The sequence below is a fragment of the Aspergillus viridinutans genome (assembly GCF_018404265.1).
Source record: "Aspergillus viridinutans IFM 47045 DNA, scaffold_3, whole genome shotgun sequence".
Classification (NCBI taxonomy): domain Eukaryota; kingdom Fungi; phylum Ascomycota; class Eurotiomycetes; order Eurotiales; family Aspergillaceae; genus Aspergillus; species Aspergillus viridinutans.
The window spans coordinates 1,576,427-1,594,920 of record NW_025091219.1 but is presented as its reverse complement, the minus strand read 5'-3'; the positions used below and the strand labels follow the sequence as shown (position 1 = coordinate 1,594,920).

At 41.7% G+C, this 18,494-nt stretch overlaps 3 protein-coding genes across 3 annotated transcripts; 2 read left to right on the top strand and 1 right to left on the bottom strand.

The window, feature by feature from the left end:
• Window positions 1-7,528: 7,528 nt before the first annotated feature.
• On the top strand, window positions 7,529-8,128 carry Aspvir_005514 (uncharacterized protein; the record flags this gene model as incomplete). Its single annotated transcript, XM_043268729.1, has 1 exon — window positions 7,529-8,128. One exon carries the CDS (start codon window positions 7,529-7,531, stop codon window positions 8,126-8,128), a length of 600 nt encoding a protein of 199 aa, XP_043124664.1.
• Window positions 8,129-9,056: 928 nt separating this feature from the next.
• Window positions 9,057-11,996, top strand: Aspvir_005513 (vacuolar protein sorting-associated protein 35; the record flags this gene model as incomplete). Its single annotated transcript, XM_043268728.1, has 5 exons — window positions 9,057-9,193; window positions 9,309-9,946; window positions 10,008-11,020; window positions 11,073-11,621; window positions 11,679-11,996. 5 exons carry the CDS (start codon window positions 9,057-9,059, stop codon window positions 11,994-11,996), a joined length of 2,655 nt encoding a protein of 884 aa, XP_043124663.1.
• Window positions 11,997-12,807: 811 nt separating this feature from the next.
• On the bottom strand, window positions 12,808-16,638 carry Aspvir_005512 (putative stress response protein Nst1; the record flags this gene model as incomplete). Its single annotated transcript, XM_043268727.1, has 5 exons — window positions 12,808-13,274; window positions 13,337-13,453; window positions 13,532-15,152; window positions 15,228-15,472; window positions 15,558-16,638. 5 exons carry the CDS (start codon window positions 16,636-16,638, stop codon window positions 12,808-12,810), a joined length of 3,531 nt encoding a protein of 1,176 aa, XP_043124662.1.
• Window positions 16,639-18,494: the final 1,856 nt, after the last annotated feature.

Sequence of the window (18,494 nt, the reverse complement as noted above, 5' to 3'; positions counted from 1 at the left end):
AGGTTAAATAGCTAGCTGTAACTTCTAAGAATTCTAATTTTAGTTAGATAATAGTAGAGATTAATTAGATGCCTCCTACCTTCTAGGAGAATTTTAATTTCTCTTTAAATAGTACTATTAGATGAGTTAGTAACAGCCTATTAGATTCTTAATAAGTTCCTATATATTTTCTAAGGTATTATATCCTTTCTACTTTATAAGATAGTATAATTTTCTACTAACTTATCTATAGTTTAGAATCTCCTTAACTTTATACTCTTATTTAGTATTATTATTAATTTCTATATTTTTAGTAATTTCTGCACTCTCTGGTGCTGGTTCTAATAATAAAATATGAAATACTAGATGAATTTTTAATATACTTTTTAGTAGTTATAGTTTATAATTAACTAGTCCTTTTCTTTCTTTAATAACAAAGGGTCTAATTTTCTGATAGTCTAATTTCTAACTTAGTTATCTTATTTTAATATTTCTATAGAGTAGGTAAACTTTCCCCCTTTTTTTAAGATCTAGAGCACTCTTATGCTTCTTATTATAGTAAATTACTATTTTAAGGTTTATAAATTTAATATCCCTTAAAAGCTGAGTCCTTAAATAATTAATAGTATCTACTAAATCTGCAGCTTCGTCTGCCATGGGTACTTTATTTTATAATTCTCTAATTAATGTGGGATTATACCCATAGTTAGTGAAGAATGGTGTTTCTCCTATTATTAAGTAAATAGTATTATTATATATAAACTATGCTATTAGTAGGTAAACTACCTAATCATCCTATTAGTAATTTATATAGTATTATAGATATTACTTAACTATCTGGTTCATTCATTCTATTTATCCATTAGCTTACAGATGATATGCAGTCATAAGTCTTTACTTAATTCCTATTAAGTCTATTAATAATTACTAAAATTTTAATATGAATAGTTTGTCCCTGTCTAATATAATGTATCATGGCATTCTATAATTAATAATTATATATCCTATAAGTAAGCTTATAAGTTGCGATACTATCATTATTATTATAGTTAGGATTAAATAGATGAATTTTATAAGTCTGTTAGTAACTATTATTAGATAATTATACCCTTTTAACTTTGGTAGTGGTCTAATAAAGTTAATAGTAATCTATTCCTATAATTTCTTTAGTACCTCTGGTGTTTACAACTTTCTATATAGCTAATACCTGGCTGGCTTATCTCTGATATAAGTTTTATATTAATAAATATAGCCCTATACCTTCCTTCTTATATTTAGAAAGTAGTAATTCCTTAAGATAGCTTTAGCTATCTTTTTAGTTCCTATATAACTATATATTAGATTATTATAATGCCTAGTAATAATCTTACTTCTTATATACTCAGGTATATAGATGAGTCCTTATAGGTATACTAATCCTTATTTATTAGTAGTTATATGCTCATTGTCTGCTGAGTTTTTAAGTATTTCTTAAATAGTTTTATCTTTTTTTATTACTTTAATAATTTCTTAAATTAGTGGGTCCCCTTGCAGTTTAATTATTACTATAAGACTATGATAGTTATATATTAATAATCTATCTTTTTATTATTTTAGTATTACTAGCTTAACCATTTTTCCTTATAATTTATAATCTAATTATTAACTAAGTATATTAGCTTGTCCATTCTCTGTTCCTTTACAGTAAATAATCTTAAAGTTAAACTATAAGAGTATCTTAGCCCATCTAGCTTATCTCCTTATTAGTTCCTTTGTGGTTATAAAGAATATAAGATTCTTATAATCTATCTTTATAATAACTATATGTCATACTCCTTCTAGGTAAACTCTCTAGACTTTAAATACTACCACTATAGCTAGTAGTTCCTTATCATAGATATCATAGTTAAGTTCTGCTTAAATTAACTTCTATAAGTAAAATATAACTAGTTATAATTTTCTATTACTTCCTGGTTAAGTCATCCTTATTCTAATTATATAATCTAATATATTAGTTTTAATTATTATCTCCTTCTCTAGGTTGCTTTATACTAATATTAGTATGCTGATAATTTACTATTTAATTTAATAAAAAGCTTTATTATAGTTTTCATCCTAGTTAAAGTCTTTTGCTTTTTTAAGTAATTTAAAAAGTGAATACATGATTCTTATATATCCTTTAATAAATTATTAATAATAATTAATAAGTCTAATAAATTATTAAACTTCTTTAACATTCCTTAGTTAAGGCTATTTAATAATTAATTTTACTTTATTAATTTCCATATAGATTCCTTCTATAGATATCTAATGTCCTAAAAACTCAGTTCCTTAGATATAGAATTTATATTTTTTTAATTTTAGTTTAATATTTGCTTTCTATAGCTCTTATAATACTTTAGTAATATATTTAATATATTATTCTTCTTCCTTAGAGAAGATTAGGATGTCATCTAAGTAGACTATTATAAAGAGGTAAAGATATTTATATAATACCTCTTCTATAAATCTTTTAAAAGATACTAGTATATTAGTTAGCCTAAATAGCATAACCAGATACTTAAAGTATCTGAATTTTATTCTAAATACTGTCTTCTATTTATCACCTTCTATAATCTAAAGGTAATTGTAGGTATTAGTAATATCTAACTTTATAAATTATTTTACTCCTTGAATTCAATCTTGGATTTCATGGATTAGTAGAAGTAGATAATAATCTTTAATTATAATTATATTTAATAGTCTATAGTCTATGCAAAGTTATAGACTTCTATCTTTCTTAGGTATAAAGAGTATACCATGCCCTGCTAGTAAGATTAATAATTATATCTTCCTAAGTCATAACTATTTATTAATATATTCCTTAAGTGTCTGTAGCTCTTTTTCTAATATTTAATATATTTTCTTACATACTAGTGATTTCCCTTCCTGTAGTAGGATTTTATAATTATATTTTTTATATTCTAGTAGGATATACTATTTTAGTTGCTTAAATAAGTCCCTATAGCTGTGGTATTCCTGAGGTAATATTTCTAAGTCTAAATTAGTCTTAGTTCCTAGGTTTGGTATCTGAGTTGCAGCTAGGTCTATGCAGGGCCTAGGTCTATAGTCCTAGGTCTATTCTAACCCTAAACTTATATCCTTAAGGATTTCATCCTATGACTTTTTGCTTATATTATCTAGTATTATAATATCTATATAGTTACTGTCTTACTCTAGTGCCCATCCTGGTAGCTCTATTATTACTATCCTTTATAATAGCTTAGTTACTGCTAGTACTACTATTATATTTTAGCTAATTACTACATCTTTTAGTTCACCTCCTAACCACTTAGTATTATTATTAATTCCTTTTAACCTAATATACTATAAGGTCCTAGATTCCCCTTATCTCTAGTCCTATTATAGATATTTATAGTTAAACTATAGACTTCCTGTCTTCTAGTTAATTACTAGATTATAATTCTTAAGCTATGGAATCCCTAACACCACATTATACTATCCTATTAGTACTATATTAAAGTTTAGTTATTTAAAATATCCTAATATAACCATGGGTATAATTCCTAATTTAGTTATAATTAAGAGAGTTCCTAAATTCTCTCTATTTAGATCTATAATTAGTTTAGGTACTATCTTTATAATTCCTAGAAGCCCTAGCTTCTTTATAAATCCTAGATTTATATAGTTTCCTATTACTTCTAAGTTAATTATTACTTAGATTAATTAGCTTAGAATATAAGCTTAGAGCTTTAAGTATCTTCCTTATTATACTTTAGTTACTATAAGGTATAAATACTTAGTGTCCTATTAGGGTGGTTAGAGATTTCTTAATAGTATAGGAAAATATCCTCCTTCTAGCTTTCCCTAATAGTATATTATATACTAGTCTTTAAAACATATAGTCTAATATATTATATTATATTCCTAGTATCTTCTGTATCCTCTGCAGGAGTATTCAAGTCTCTAATAAGGATAATTAATATTTTCTTTCATAACTATTAGCACTACTAGCCAAAACTTTACTATATACTTATTATTATAGTAATTAGTATAGTTATTACTATAATAAGTGGTCTATAGTACTTTATGATGCCTTAGGTATCCTTAGAAATATTTATATAAGTACTATATATAATTATATACCCTATAAAATAGTCCTGGTAGTCTTTTTTCTAATACCCTTCTAAGCTTATAAAAGTACTTATTTAGCTATTACTTATATTTATTATATCTTAGTAGATATTTAGTATATCTACTAGTATATAGGTCCTAGGACTTAGCTTAGGTCTAATATTCTAGATTCTAATATACACATCCTTTCACTCCTTATTTAACTTTTTTAAGAATTTATATATTTAGTTAGTGTACTTCTAGTTCTACTAACTATTTCCTATCTAGCTGTTATAGCTATACTATATAATAATCTACTTTATTATTATTCCTTAGGGAATTTCTCTAAGGTATCTTAGGAATCTTATAGGACTGCTCCTTATTAGGATTAAGGCTTACCTACTGAGTTCTATACTCTTTATTAAGTAGATTAATAGGTTAGTTAATTATAATCTAATCTATTATAGGAAAGTCTGCTTAATCTAGCTCTTTATAGTTAGTCTTTTCTTTATTAGAACTAATAACCTAATATTTCTTACTTTTAGTAAGCATTATCTATTTGTAAATAAGTTCTTTAGGTGTAATATTTTCCTACTTAATAGAACTATACTTATTACTAGTTAATAAATCTTAATTAGTTACTATAAGCATACTAGGTTCTTTAGTAGGCTAATTACTTTTTATACTTCTATACTCTATAGAGTCTTCCTCTTAAAGCTCCCTCTTAATTTTATTATTATTAAGAGTTATATATTCTTTAAATAGTTTTCTTAGCTATTTATCACTCCTCTTCTTTAAAGTTATAGCACTAATTATATTATAAGCTCCTCTTTTTATAGTATAGAATTCTGCTATCACCCTGAGCTATTTCTTATTTCTATATTACTAACCCTTCCTAGGTTCTTACTTATAGTCTTTTAATATATGTTCTAGTTTCCTATAATAGAAATATAACTTATTACATCATCACTGTTCTCTTTCCTTATTAGAAAGTGCTATTTATTAAGTTATATCTAACTCTATTAGTTATAGCCTATAAGGATCTGTATATCCTTAGCTCTGTGGCTGAGCTGGCCTTTTATTATTTAGTTAATAATTTATAGTATGCCTATTACTAAAACTATTCTAGTTACTTTAGTCTTTTCTGTATATATAGAAGTCTTATAATTTATTATTAATCTTGACTACCTATATAATTATTTTATTAAGCTTATCTAGTTACTCTATCCAGATTAACTTTTCCTAGATCTCTGGCTTTAAGCCTTCTTTAAACTATGTAATATTTATGTCTTCATCCCAACTTAAATAGGATATGATCTATTAGAATTTTAATATATATTCCCTAACAGATCCTGTTTGCTTGAGTTGCTATAGCTATCATTCAGTATTTCTTTCTTTATTAATATCTCTAAAAGTGTCCTCTAATTATTTCTTAAAAGTATTATAGCTAGCAAATATTTTATTAGTCTTAGGGGCTTGGTTATCTTCTTTATATTCTTAGTAGTCCCTGATGAATGGTTTAAATTAGTTAAACACTGGCCTGGTTAGATAGGTTGCTATGAGCAAAACCCTCTCTGCCTTAGTGGTAAGTCTCTCCCTGTTTATATAGATGTATATATCTAGCTGTATAAGGAATGCTTGCAACTTAGACCTGTTTCTATTAAATAGTTCAGGTAATCTAACTTTAATAGACTTAGCTATAAGTCAACCTTCTAGTTATTAGATATACTTCTAGAGCTGCTTAACCATACCTCTTAGTTCTTCTATTAAAAACTATATCTATATGGTTATTTACTGTTACAGTGTTACCTAACTAATATTTAAGCTAGTAGGGGTTGGTGCATTCCCTGCTATATTATTTAATATTAAAAGTTAATCAAACTTTCCAAAGTAATTCATACTATATAGCATTTAATTTATTATACCCTGGGATCCATCTCTGCTATTCTCTGCTAGTTAACTACTTTAGGAATAAGATAATATAGTCCCTAGACTATATCTAATACTTACCTAAGGCCTACTAACCTAGTAGCCTAATAATATAATAATATAATAACCTCTTAAGGGTTAAGGATAATCTAAAGATAATATAAGAATAATAATAGTAGAGATAGAAGTAAGGCCTATTAAGTATATATACTTAATAGTAAGAGAGTAGCTAATAAATTAGACTAGTAAACTTATATTTAAGTAAGTTATTAATATTAAATATAAGAAACTAAACTAAGAGTGCTAGATATAATAATAATAAATATCCTTATATATCTATAGTTTCTCCTAGTGGTATATACATTAGTATATATTTAATATAGATATAGTATATTATATACTCTAATAGAGTAGTCTTAGCATACTATTTATATACCACCTAGTTATATATTAGGTATAGTCCTTGTCCTAGTGAATCTAGCCTAGTGCCCTAGGCACTATAGAGTAATTCTAGGTGATAACAGAAAGGCTATAATTATATATAGCCTTATATTAGAAATTTATGGTTTTCCCATGATTCAGTGATTACAATTTAGTTAGTTATTATTATTCTAGGATTCTGCCTGTCGCGTCCGCCTAACTTTAGTGCAGCTATGTTGGTGTTGTAACACTAGCTTACCTATCTCCTTAAAGATATCAGCTTTAATAGTGTATACCTTATGTAGATTAATACTAATAGCTAGCCTACTATAGACCTAGCCTATAATGCTTAATTCCATGCTCACAGTAAGTATATTAATATTAATTATTATTAGATTAGAGATATAATAGTTAAGAAGCAGGTCTTCCTATAGTATCTTTTAATAGATAAGATGATTATAGATCTTATAATAAAGCTACTTAGTTATCTAAAGTTTAATTAATTCTTTAAGGCGCTAGGCTTAGCCTAGCAGAGTGCTATAAATAGCAGATCTTAACACTATAATTATAGATTAACTACCTAATTAGGAAGTGGCTATGACCTCATTAATTAAATCTAGGGGTGTGTGGCCATACTCAGTATGGTAGAGATCTGATCATATGATCTTACTCAGTAGATAGCTCCTTCCACTATATAATAGTAAACATAGATTTACATACATAATAAATTAACAAAATATCTTCATATTCTGAACCTCTCTCTGCTCATTCCACAGAATCATCGTGGCTGGGCCAGTGCGATGCGCTGCTGCCTTTTCCCAGCCTCCTTGTATGGATCTCGGATGAGTGGATTGAGTCGATGCAGGCCACGACGGCCGCCAGCCTGCATGATTTTTGGTATTCTTTTTCTGTTAAATCATGATGATGAATGTGTGGATTGAGTTTGGTGTTTTGTGATATATATTGTTGGTGACTGAAAGGTGTAGCGGACTTTGAGTATCATCAACGAAATCTCCTTTGCACATAAGTATCTTCGCAACGGCCTCGGAATTATAGCATTCTATCCTATCCTATTTGATTCTGAAGGATCTATCTACCTTGTCCTAAAATGCATTTCTCTCCCGCGGCAATTCTCTTCATCTCTGTCCTTGGTACGCAAGCAGTGCCCGTCGCCGTCCCCCGACTGGGAAGCAACACCCTCGTGCGCAGACAAGAAGAGTCCTACTCAGTTGTTAATGTTGGCGGCGCCAATCTCAACGGCATCGACACTAGCTCTGTGATTGAGACCCAGACCCAGACTGTGACCGCTCCCAGCATCCCTCAGGCTCCCGTGACTGTCACGGTGACCGATATGCCAACATCGACATCTACACCAGTCATCACACCCTCTTCATGGGCCGCACCTTCGTCCAGCTCATGCATTCCATCATCAAAAAGTGTGTCAGCCTGGCCGACACCTTCGCCCGTGGATGACCATTCCGTTTACCCTCGGAACTTCAGCCTGACTCGCAAGTCTCCTCTGCCTCCTAAGAGCTTCCGGAGATCGCTCTCGAGCACCAACAGCACCGGCCCTCATGTTTTCAATGTTCGCAGCGACAATGGAACCGAGACGGTGCCTATTTCAGCTCGCACTTTGTTGAACGGCACAATCGCAGCTCGCAGCGGTATCTTTGCGCGGGCTCTCAACCAGACAGGCCGTGTGTACTAGGCGATGTGCATCCCGCCTGCTCGTCTGCTCGAGGAAGCCTCGAAGGAGAGCCCTGTACGAGTCATTGTCGAAACAGTGGAATCTTCTCAAGGGCTAGCATAATGACGGAAACGATTACTGAGATTGACGACTTTTCGCTTGATGTGTCCATATGCGAATTTCGGACTTTGACGACTTTGATGTGCCACGGTATATTTGAAACGGACATACGGCACGCTCCTGCTTCTTGCTTTCTGAGATGGTTTTGGGGCATAGATTGTCCATTGTATTCATTTGGTTCCTGCACATATGGGTATTTGTGAGAATGGGTTTGTTACATAGATGGCGTCAATAGATAGAGTGCGATTTTGGTCAGCAAAGGAGAATATCAGACACAATTTGTTATGCTGTACAAGTATCTTCGAGAAGCATTGTCGATTCATTATTGGCGAAAGAGCCACCGGGCAATACGCCCGTACCTGCAAGGGAAAGAGCAATATCTCGCATCCATTTTTCTAAGTTTGGAGTTGGGATAGTGAAGATAAAAAGTACTTGAAATCAAAAATCTTGAAAATATTCAATTGATGCTGTCTGGTGGATTGCGTCAAACGTACTCAGAATAGCTCTGCCTAGCCACAGTCAGTCCACGTTGGCAGCCTGAGGCGGAAAGAAGCTCGTGCGACCCGCGATGGCCTCTTGATCTTCTCCATTCGCAAACATCTCAGTCATTCTGCGATGGTCGATTCTTTTTAAATGGACTGATTAACTGATCGGAATATTTAAAAACAATTATCTGTCTATACAAGTACTTTATCCCGCCGACCGTCATTGAAGCTGCTCCTCCGCAACCCCCTCGTCCTCTTCCTCGGCCAGGTGTTTACCGCCTGCAACCACCTACGGAGACAGCCCCCCGTCATATACCTTTCGAGTCAAATCGGTCAATTCCGTCATGGCCAGTCCAGTATCCCCTCCAGAGGACCAAAGTCGTCTCCTCGAGGAGGCCCTCGGAGTGGTCCGACAGCAGTCGCATATGATGCGAAAATGCTTGGAGACTCCTGGGAAACTGATGGATGCGCTCAAGTGCGGGTGAGTCGATAGGAGGCTCCCCAGATATGAAGCGGAGTTCCTACAGCGATATGGCATAATTCCGCAGTGGTTAAGGGTACAGATCAAGCTAACGGCGATCGTCAATTGCTTCCAGGTCGACGTTGGTCTCCGAACTACGAACGCCCAGCTTGGGTCCCAAGCAATACTACGAATTGTACATGGCAGTTTTCGATGCGCTGCGACATCTCTCCGTTTACCTGAAAGAGAACCATCCCGTCAACCACCTAGCTGATCTGTATGAGTTGGTTCAGTATGCAGGCAACATCATCCCGCGGCTCTACCTGATGATCACGGTCGGCACGGTGTACATGTCAGTGGAGGATGCCCCGGTCAAGGAGATCATGAAGGACATGATGGAGATGAGTCGAGGAGTGCAGCATCCCATCCGCGGGCTCTTCCTGCGATACTACCTGTCCGGACAGGCCAGGGATCATCTACCCACGGGTTCCGGGGACGGGCCCGAAGGCAACCTGCAGGACTCGATCAACTTCGTCCTGACCAATTTCGTGGAGATGAACAAGTTGTGGGTGCGGTTGCAGCATCAAGGTCCCTCCCGAGAAAGGGAAAAGAGAATGCAGGAGCGCCGCGAGCTGGAGCTGCTGGTGGGCAGCAATATTGTCCGGCTTAGCCAGTTGGTCGATCTCGAGCGCTACAAGTCGGGAATCCTCCAAGCGCTGCTGGAGCAGGTTGTCCAGTGCCGCGATGTCCTTGCGCAGGAGTACTTGTTGGAAGGTAGGGAATCTCCGCTGCCGGTGTGTCTCCTGGGATGTGAGCTCATGCTAAGTTGCTCTAGTGATCACCAAGGTCTTCCCCGATGAATTCCATCTCCATACGCTGGATCTCTTACTCTCGGCAATTTCTCGTCTCAACCCGCACGTTGACCTGAAGAAGATCGTGATCGGACTCATGGACCGTCTATCGGCCTACGCGGCTCGGGAGACAGAATCCACCGCCGACCCCGAAATACGAAAGCAGAATGAAGAGGAAGCCGTCACAAAGTTCCTCGAAAACCTGAAGATCGCGGAGGAAACTAAGAAGGCCGGGACAGCAGCGACCCAAGAGGCTCCCACAGGCACAGCTCAAGAGAACGGCGTTGAGCAGCCGTCAACCGAGCCGTCGAAGGAACCATCGAAAGACACAAACGAACCAGAAGCAGAGACCCCCAAAGGCGAGCAAGTATCGAATGCAAACGGCGAGAGCGATGCAAAGTCTGGCGTCCCAGCAGATGTCAAGCTATACGCCATTTTCTATGACCAGGTGGTCAACCTGATCAAGACCAGGGGCTTGCCAATTCAAGATACCATGGCATTATTAGTGTCGCTTGTTAACCTGGCGCTGAATACCTACCCTGACAAGCTGGAGTACGTGGATCAGGTTCTCGATTTCGCTACGCGTGAGACAGCCGAATACGCTGATCATGCGGATCTGCACGCGGCGCCGACCCAGCAAAACCTCCTTCATCTTCTCCTCGCTCCACTTCGCTCTTACGTCTCAATCTTCACAGCATTGGCATTGCCCCATTATCTCCCGCTCCTGACTTCTCAATCCTATCCCACACGACGATCTGTGGCTGGCGAAATCGCCCGGAGTCTGCTCAAGAACCGAACCCTGATCACGACAACAGAGAACCTCGACCGCGTCCTGGGGGCATTAAGAGTCCTGATCAAGGAAGGCTTGCAGCAGGCTGTCGGCTATCCTGGTTCCCAGCGACGAGGCGGAGAAACGGACGAGACCATCGAAGAGCAAGGATGGCTCGCTCGGTTGGTACATCTGATACAAGCGCCGGAAAATGACGTCCAATTAAAGGTATGTTTCTTACCGTTAGACTGAAATCAGTTCCACCGCTGACTATTCATAGCTCCTTCAAGCTACCCGCAAAGCGTATGCCGACGGCAACGAACGCATCCGATACACAACGCCGGCCATTATTACTGCATCTATTCGACTGGCGCGTAGACTCAAGTCTCGTGAACATTACGACGACAACTGGCAGTCACAGTCCTCCGCACTTTATAGGTTCATGCACCAGTGTGCAAACAATCTCTATCAACGCGCCAATCCTGGGTGCGCTGACCTGGCACTGCGCCTGTTTGTGATGTGCGGCGAAGTGGCCGACCAGACGGGATTTGAAGAATTCAGCTACGAGTTCTTTGCTCAAGCATTCACCATTTATGAGGACTCCATCAGTGACTCGCGCGCACAGTTCCAGGCTGTATGCATCATCGCAGGAGCGCTCCACGGCACCCGGAATTTCTCCAAGGAGAATTACGACACCCTGATCACCAAGGCGGCGCTGCACGGAAGCAAACTGCTCAAGAAACCCGACCAGTGCCGTGCTGTGTACCTTGCAAGTCACCTGTGGTGGGTAGTGGAGAACCCACAACGAGGCGAAGAGGACCCCAAGAACGTATGTCAACCCTGTCCCCTTGGTCCCATCTTCATCGCAACTAATCTAGTCAATCAGCTCTACCGCGACGGCAAACGCGTCCTTGAATGCCTCCAGCGGGCCCTTCGCGTCGCAGACGCCTGCATGGACACCGCCGTCTCCGTTGAGCTATTCGTCGAGATCCTCAACCGCTACGTCTACTACTTCGACCAGCAGAACGAAACCGTCACAACCAAGTACCTCAACGGCCTCATCGAGCTCATCCATTCCAACCTGCAAACCAACGAGGACGAGCCGAATCCCAGCCTCGAGGGTCCAAAGCGTCACTTTCAGCGTACGCTGGAGTACATCCGCTCCAGAGACTACGAGGGCGTCGTCACGGATCCGAGACAGTGAAGTGTCCAGGCACCTTTGTGATATTCGGGACTGGAAATGATTATATCATGTATGAATCGTGAAAGCGTGGTTATCTTGTTTCTTTTCTCCTCTGTAACTGTTTCGCCATTTCCTGGCAGCTTTTGATATCAGCCGAAGCTTGTACTGAATGTGAATGAATCCCGAGACGCTGCGTGTAACATTTTTCCCTAGGCTGGTCTGTTGGGTTCTACCTATATAGGTACAGCGTCGTCTTAACATGGTATAGTCTTTCCTTTTATTTGTGCTAGGTGACCGATGAATTGTCACAGTAGACCGTCGAGCGCTATCAGATAACACTGTACATTTACCTGCCGCTTACACTGTGGCAACTACAGCTACAGTTAGAATAAAAATCATGACTCATCAATCGAAGCCGACCATGCAATTGGTTTGGCACGGAGGATATGCGTGCTCCATGGTAATCGCCGCATCATGCGCAATAGGACAATAGGACATACAAGACATAAAATGCCCGTGGACGAAAACGACAATAAAAGAAAAGTTGACTCGGACAAACAAGGAGCATGAGACAGACAACAGTCCATGACGCGAACAGAGTGAAGACGTGAGACATGACATGACGCTTGACAGACGTGGAAAGTGGTTATGAGAATGAAGGGATAATGGCGTATGATCAGTGAGTAGAGGAGAGGGAAGGAAGGGAAGAGACGCATTTAGTCAGTTAATCGTCCAAAGCGCAGAAGTCCGATAATGATGATGATGATGAAAGTGCAAAACAAACATGAACCCCATTTACACCCCCGTAGATGCTGGACCCAAACAAACGCCTTTAGAAACCCATTGGTGGAGAAGAATACTGGCGTAGCACTGATGGTGTACCAATTCCGCCAAACGCTGGCAGACTACTGCTCGGAACTGGGCTGCCAATCTCCCCGGGAACGATGCTGCCCCTGTGACCTGAAGCGACACTGTTGTTGTCCGGCTCGAACTTGACAAACTCCCCCGTCTCGTCCTTTTTAATCGAGAAGGTACCCCCACCATTCTGCGTGTTGCCTTCCGTATCGCAAATATCTAGCATCTCTTTCAAGGAGATCGAAGGCTCGTTCTGTGGCCGCAGCTGCTCAACCTGGCGAAGAACGAGGTTCACGTCATGATAGCCGTCCACACCCTTGAAAGGACTCATAGTATTGAGCTGTTTACAGGCCTGAATGACTAACAGCCGAATGGCGACAGGCCGGGATGTGTGAGCACGGTGGTGGCCTCCGGACCCAAATGCGTTGTTAGACCAACCGCTCGCTATGATCCACGTCAGTATTCGCTTCCATGTAAGGGCACAGGATTTCGCAGAGCAAACTGACCATGTCCGGTTCCCCAAGTCTGAGCACTGGGAAAAGCAGACGTTCCGAAAGGGATCTGTGCACCCCATGTGCCACCGCTTACTGCAGGACTCACTGAGAAATTGGTGTGCTTTGATGCTAATCAAATTGTTAGGACATCCTGTCACATTATACAGTTCCAAAAAGATACTGTGGCCTAATAGCCGAAGAACTTACCACTGAGGGGATCCGGAAACAGCGATGGTCCACCGAAACTGGCCCGCGCCGGTGTTGGGAAACTGCCGGGTGCTGTAGCACCGGGTAGTGACTGCGACAGATTCGAGGACAGAGGAACGTCAGTGTCATCAAGGAGAGCACTGCTGCCAAGCTGAGCGCTCAAATCCTCCACATCTCGTTGTGTGGCGCGATCACCCCCCTTCTGCTGGTCCTGTTGGGTGCTGGATGGTCGTTTGATAGGGCTAGGCCGAGAAATTGGCATAGGCTGTGCGTGATTCTCCAGAGGTGACCTCTCAAATGAGCCGGAGGGTTGCCTGGAATGGCGGTGGGGCAATCCACCCTGCTGCGTCGAGAAAGCTCCAGGAATCTGCTGGCCATGGAACGCAAACCCTTGTCCGGGCTCAAGGGGGAATCCGCGCCCAGGCGGCATTGGACGTGCTCCATTGATACCTGGGGGTGCGGGAATTGCGTTTGGAGCTGGGTAGCCACGGAAAGGACTGACGAAAGGTCCCGAATGCGGCGGATAACTGGGCAGATCATGTCCAACCGGTGGTCGCGCGACCATTCCAGACAAGCCCGGTGGGTTAGGTGGTATTCCGTTGACGCTCGATAATCCAGGAGGAATGGATCTGCCTAGGGGAGACAATGGCGTAGAAGGCTGAGATTGATGAAGCATTGCATGCAGTCCGGGGCCTTGTTGCGAATTTCCACTGGCAGCTCCCGATGACTGAGACACGGGCATCGAACGAGGAGAAAGGGAGGCCTGCGATGGGTCGGTGCTAGGGGCTTGGGAGTGTGGCGAGGAGGAATGAGAGTCTTGTTGGGATGGCTGACGGGGTCTGGCAGGAGTAGGAGCTTTAGGTAACACAGGTGTCGCGGACGGGATGTGCGGCGAATGAGCGACAGCCGGAGAAAAGCCCTGAAGATGATGCAAATTCGACGGAATAGGGACAGGTCCCTGTTGCGACGACCGTTTGGCTTGATCATCACGCTTCTCCTGATCTTTGGCTTCCTCTCCGCCATTTGCTGTATCCTTCTTGGCTTGTTCCTCCTGAGCCTTGCGGTCGCGCTCTTCCTTTGCCTTCTTTTCTCGCAATTCGCGCTCTTCTTTTTCTTTCCGCCGGGCCTCTTCGCGTCGTTTCTTCTCCTCGCGCTGCTTTCGCTCCGCTTCGGCCTGTCGCTCTCGTTCCTCACGCTGCCGTCGAAGCTTTTCGGCCTCCTTGCGCGCACGCTCCTCTTCTTGGGCCTTCCGTTCTGCTTCTTTCTTCTTCCGCTGCTCCTCCCGTTTCTTTCGCTGTTCCTCGAGTTTCTTCTCCTGTTCCGCTTTGGCAGCTGCTTCCTCTGCAGCCTTCTCCGCTTCCCGGCGCGCGCGTTCCTCTTCCTTGGCCTGTTTCTGAAGTCTCTTCTTGTCCTTCCGTTTCTGCGCTTCCCGGGCTTTCTTAGCATTCCGCTGTTCGTTCCGAGTCTCCTCTTCCATGAGTTCTTCGATCAACTTCTGTTGCCGTTGCTCGGCGACCTTTTCTCGGTATGCCGTCAGGACGCGTTGCTCGAACATTCGGGCCGCAAATATTTGAAACATTCGTCGGCCTTCTTCCATGCGTTGCTCTTCTGTCATGGCATCCTGGAGTAGAGGTTAGCAGTGAACTAAGAATAGTGGCCGAAACCACGAAGGGGGGGGAACAACTCCAGGGCAGACCATTTCATCTTCCTCGTAATCCTCTTCCTCTTGACTGTCATAGTCCTCGTCTTCCTCGTCGTCGTAATCTTCGTCGTCGAATGGACCATGATTGTGACCGCTATGAAGGGATTCGTGCGCAGCAGCTATGCCGTACTGGGTATCTTCTTCGCGTTGCATTCGACGTTCGGCCAACTGTTCCATCATGTCGATGAAGTGTTTCCCATCATTCTTCAGTAAATCGTCTGCAACTGTAAGAATACCATCTATCTCGGAGAGCGAGGGCAAAAAGCAAGAAATCAGTACAGGATTCGTTGGAATGTTCGAAAGCTGGCGGCACATCAGCCTTACCTTTAACAGTTAAGCTATTGCCGAAGGCAAAGAAATCTGCGCGAGCTGCACGAGTTTCTTCGTCTTCTTCGTCAAGGTCTTCATCACTGTAAGGCTCATCCCCATCCTCCTCCTCCTCATCGTAGTCCTCCTCCAAATCATCATCTTCTTCTGTCAGTTCATGAATGCGACCTCGTGAAGGATGGAATTGGCCTTGCGTTCGGGTATGTTGACCGGGAGATCTTAGCGGAGGCTGGTACAACCGTGGAGGCGGTACCATAGGGGAGCCTTTTTCAAACGATCCTTGATTGTTATTGGCGTATTGTTCAAGCTCTTCGTAGTAGGCATCGTAGAGAACCTCGAGCTCCTCCTCGATGGCGGTTCGCTTTCGCCCACATACCGTACAACTGCACGAATGGCGTTGTTGCTCCTTCATCTTTTTCAGAACGGCATCCTTTTCCACCTTGACAAGCTGCCGACGCTCCTCTTCTCCCAGCTCTAGCCAGAACGTCTTAATATTCTCACGTTCTTCCTGAGTAGATGTATTCCAAATACTGCGATTTTTGGCCGGCTTCAGAATATTGTGAGACGCGAGATGTGAGGGGAGAGGCGGCGGAAGAGGGTGTGACATAGAAACGGAAGGGGTGGACATGGGAGTCGAGGTTTCGTCTCCTTGCGCGTGAGAACCATTACGCGCTTTTTTCCCTTTCTTTTTCTTCGATTTGCGGCCTGTCGATTTCTGAGAGCTCTCCGTGCCGTTGCTCCCTTGGGGATTTTGTGAATCAACGTGCGCGTCCACCGAATCCTGACCATCCTTGTCATATGCGTCACCGTTCGCGGGCTGTTCGTGGTCGGGTCCGTCGGCGTCACCATCGTCGGAATGATAACGTTCTGGATTAGCGTCATCTGTCGATACATGTCCGTTGGCTAGTTGACGCTCGGCCAGGCGAGCTGCCTGTTTTTGTCTGCGTTTCTGCTTCTTCCGGTTTACTGGTGCGGAGACTGTGTCTGACGGAGAGGAAAGGCGATGGTCTTTCGGCGCATGAACGTCACCATTTGTGGTGGGCGCTGAATGAGCAATCGTTGACGAACTGTTCGGCATTGTGGAGTTTGGGGAATGTTGCGTATGCGGCGCAGGAGCCATGAAGAACGAGTTCGCAAAGATATCCGCTCCCGGAGAGTAAACAAGATCGTTGAGAGGTGAAGAGGGTCTAAACCCTAGGTGTCCTTGATACTTCCACTTCCAACCAAAAGCCTTGCTAGAGCAAGATCAGCAAGGGTAGAGGACAGCGGAGCACAGAAAGAGCTCACCGGCGAGCAGTAAGTGGAGTAAATTGCGACCAACAGAGTTGAAAGAAGAGGATATCCGATGTCAGTACTCCCTACCAAGGGTGAGACACTTGCGAGTGAGAGGTGGGGAGTTAGGATAAAGAGAGGAGGAGATCCTGGGCGGACAAAATGGGGAATTATGAGGGCGGAAGAGGGGTGGAAGAGAACCCTTTGGCCGCACGCAGGGGAGGCGGGCAAGGTTCAAGCTAGGCGACTGAAGAATATATTTCGTATTGGAGGTCGCTCCGGGGTGACAAGGAGGGGATCTCGATAATAATTAGGATTTCGATGGGAGTTGGGGAACGAACAAGCGCAGCCAGAGCGGGATGGGGTTTGAAAGGCTGGCTGCCACTAGAGAATGGAGATGGATGATTGATGGGCTTTGGATGGTGGATCTTGACGCCCATCTGGATGGCTGGCGTGCCGCTGGCTGGATAGCCGCCGCAAGCGAGATGGAGGCCTGAGGATTTGGGCATCAATCATTGTGCCTGAGGTATCCGTTACAGTCTGTTTACAGTATAGGAATTTCAACAACTGCTAAGGTCCCCAAGCAGATGAAATCAGATAAAGTACTTAGTTCCAGTCTTACGAGGCTAGAAGCAAGGCCTTGTAATTTAAGTGACATATGACATACTAAGCAAGGAAAGTCTTGAAAATCATTATGGAACAATCTTCGTGACGGTCATATTCATCAGCAATTGTTCATGTTGTTCCTAAGATAGGTACCTATCTTGACTAGATACCGGGCTGGCCGAAGTCCTGGTATTATTATTATTGTCCACTCCCCTCTTTGCTCTAGGCTCTATCCTGGTAGCTCTATCTATAGTCCATGCGCATATTAGTATAGGTATTATTTACCTCTCCCGTCTCATCTCTCTCTCCACATGCATCCTCTTTATAACAACAATTATGGTTCGAATGGGAAATGACAAAGCACCTAGTGTAGGCTGTTTGAGACAATTCTTTAATAAAGCCATTATTTGTGGGAAGATATGGCCCATGGGGTCTCTTCAGCTGTGCCAACTACGGGTCGATCCCACCCTTTGCTTTGATTAGCACTTTATGAATCGGCTAGGCTTTTGGCGGGCTACTTTTGTAATATTTAAAAGCCCTCATTCCTTCTCTTTTCGTGACTCTCGATATTTGTTCTTATTGTTATCAGCATCATCTTGCTCCCTCTTTCCGTAGGTCGGGGTCTTTGTGGAATAATAATAGGTACCCTCGTGGCCTACCTAGGTAACATCTGTACTGTACTGTATACCATCGGTAAGGTACTTTTGAAACCAGACTGGTATTACCAAGACACCTCCGCCGGAAGGGAAAGTGGTAAACTCCTCCCACTTCACCCCGTTGTTGGTCGATCATCAATTGACTTAAAAGTCCATCAGCCTCACCTCGACCGCCTTCCAGGACGACTAATCCTCAAACTCGTTATCGTCCTCCCTGTCACTCAGCGATTTAGGGGGAGGGGATATTATTTTCTGTCAGAAGAAGCAATTTCATCATCTTCTTCCATTCGTTTCGTCGCAAACCGTCCAGTCATTCGGTATTACGGTTAGATCTTACGGTTGCCTGATTCCGTTGTTTCGATATCAGCCGGGGCTGAACAGTGAACAACGCCCTCCCCTT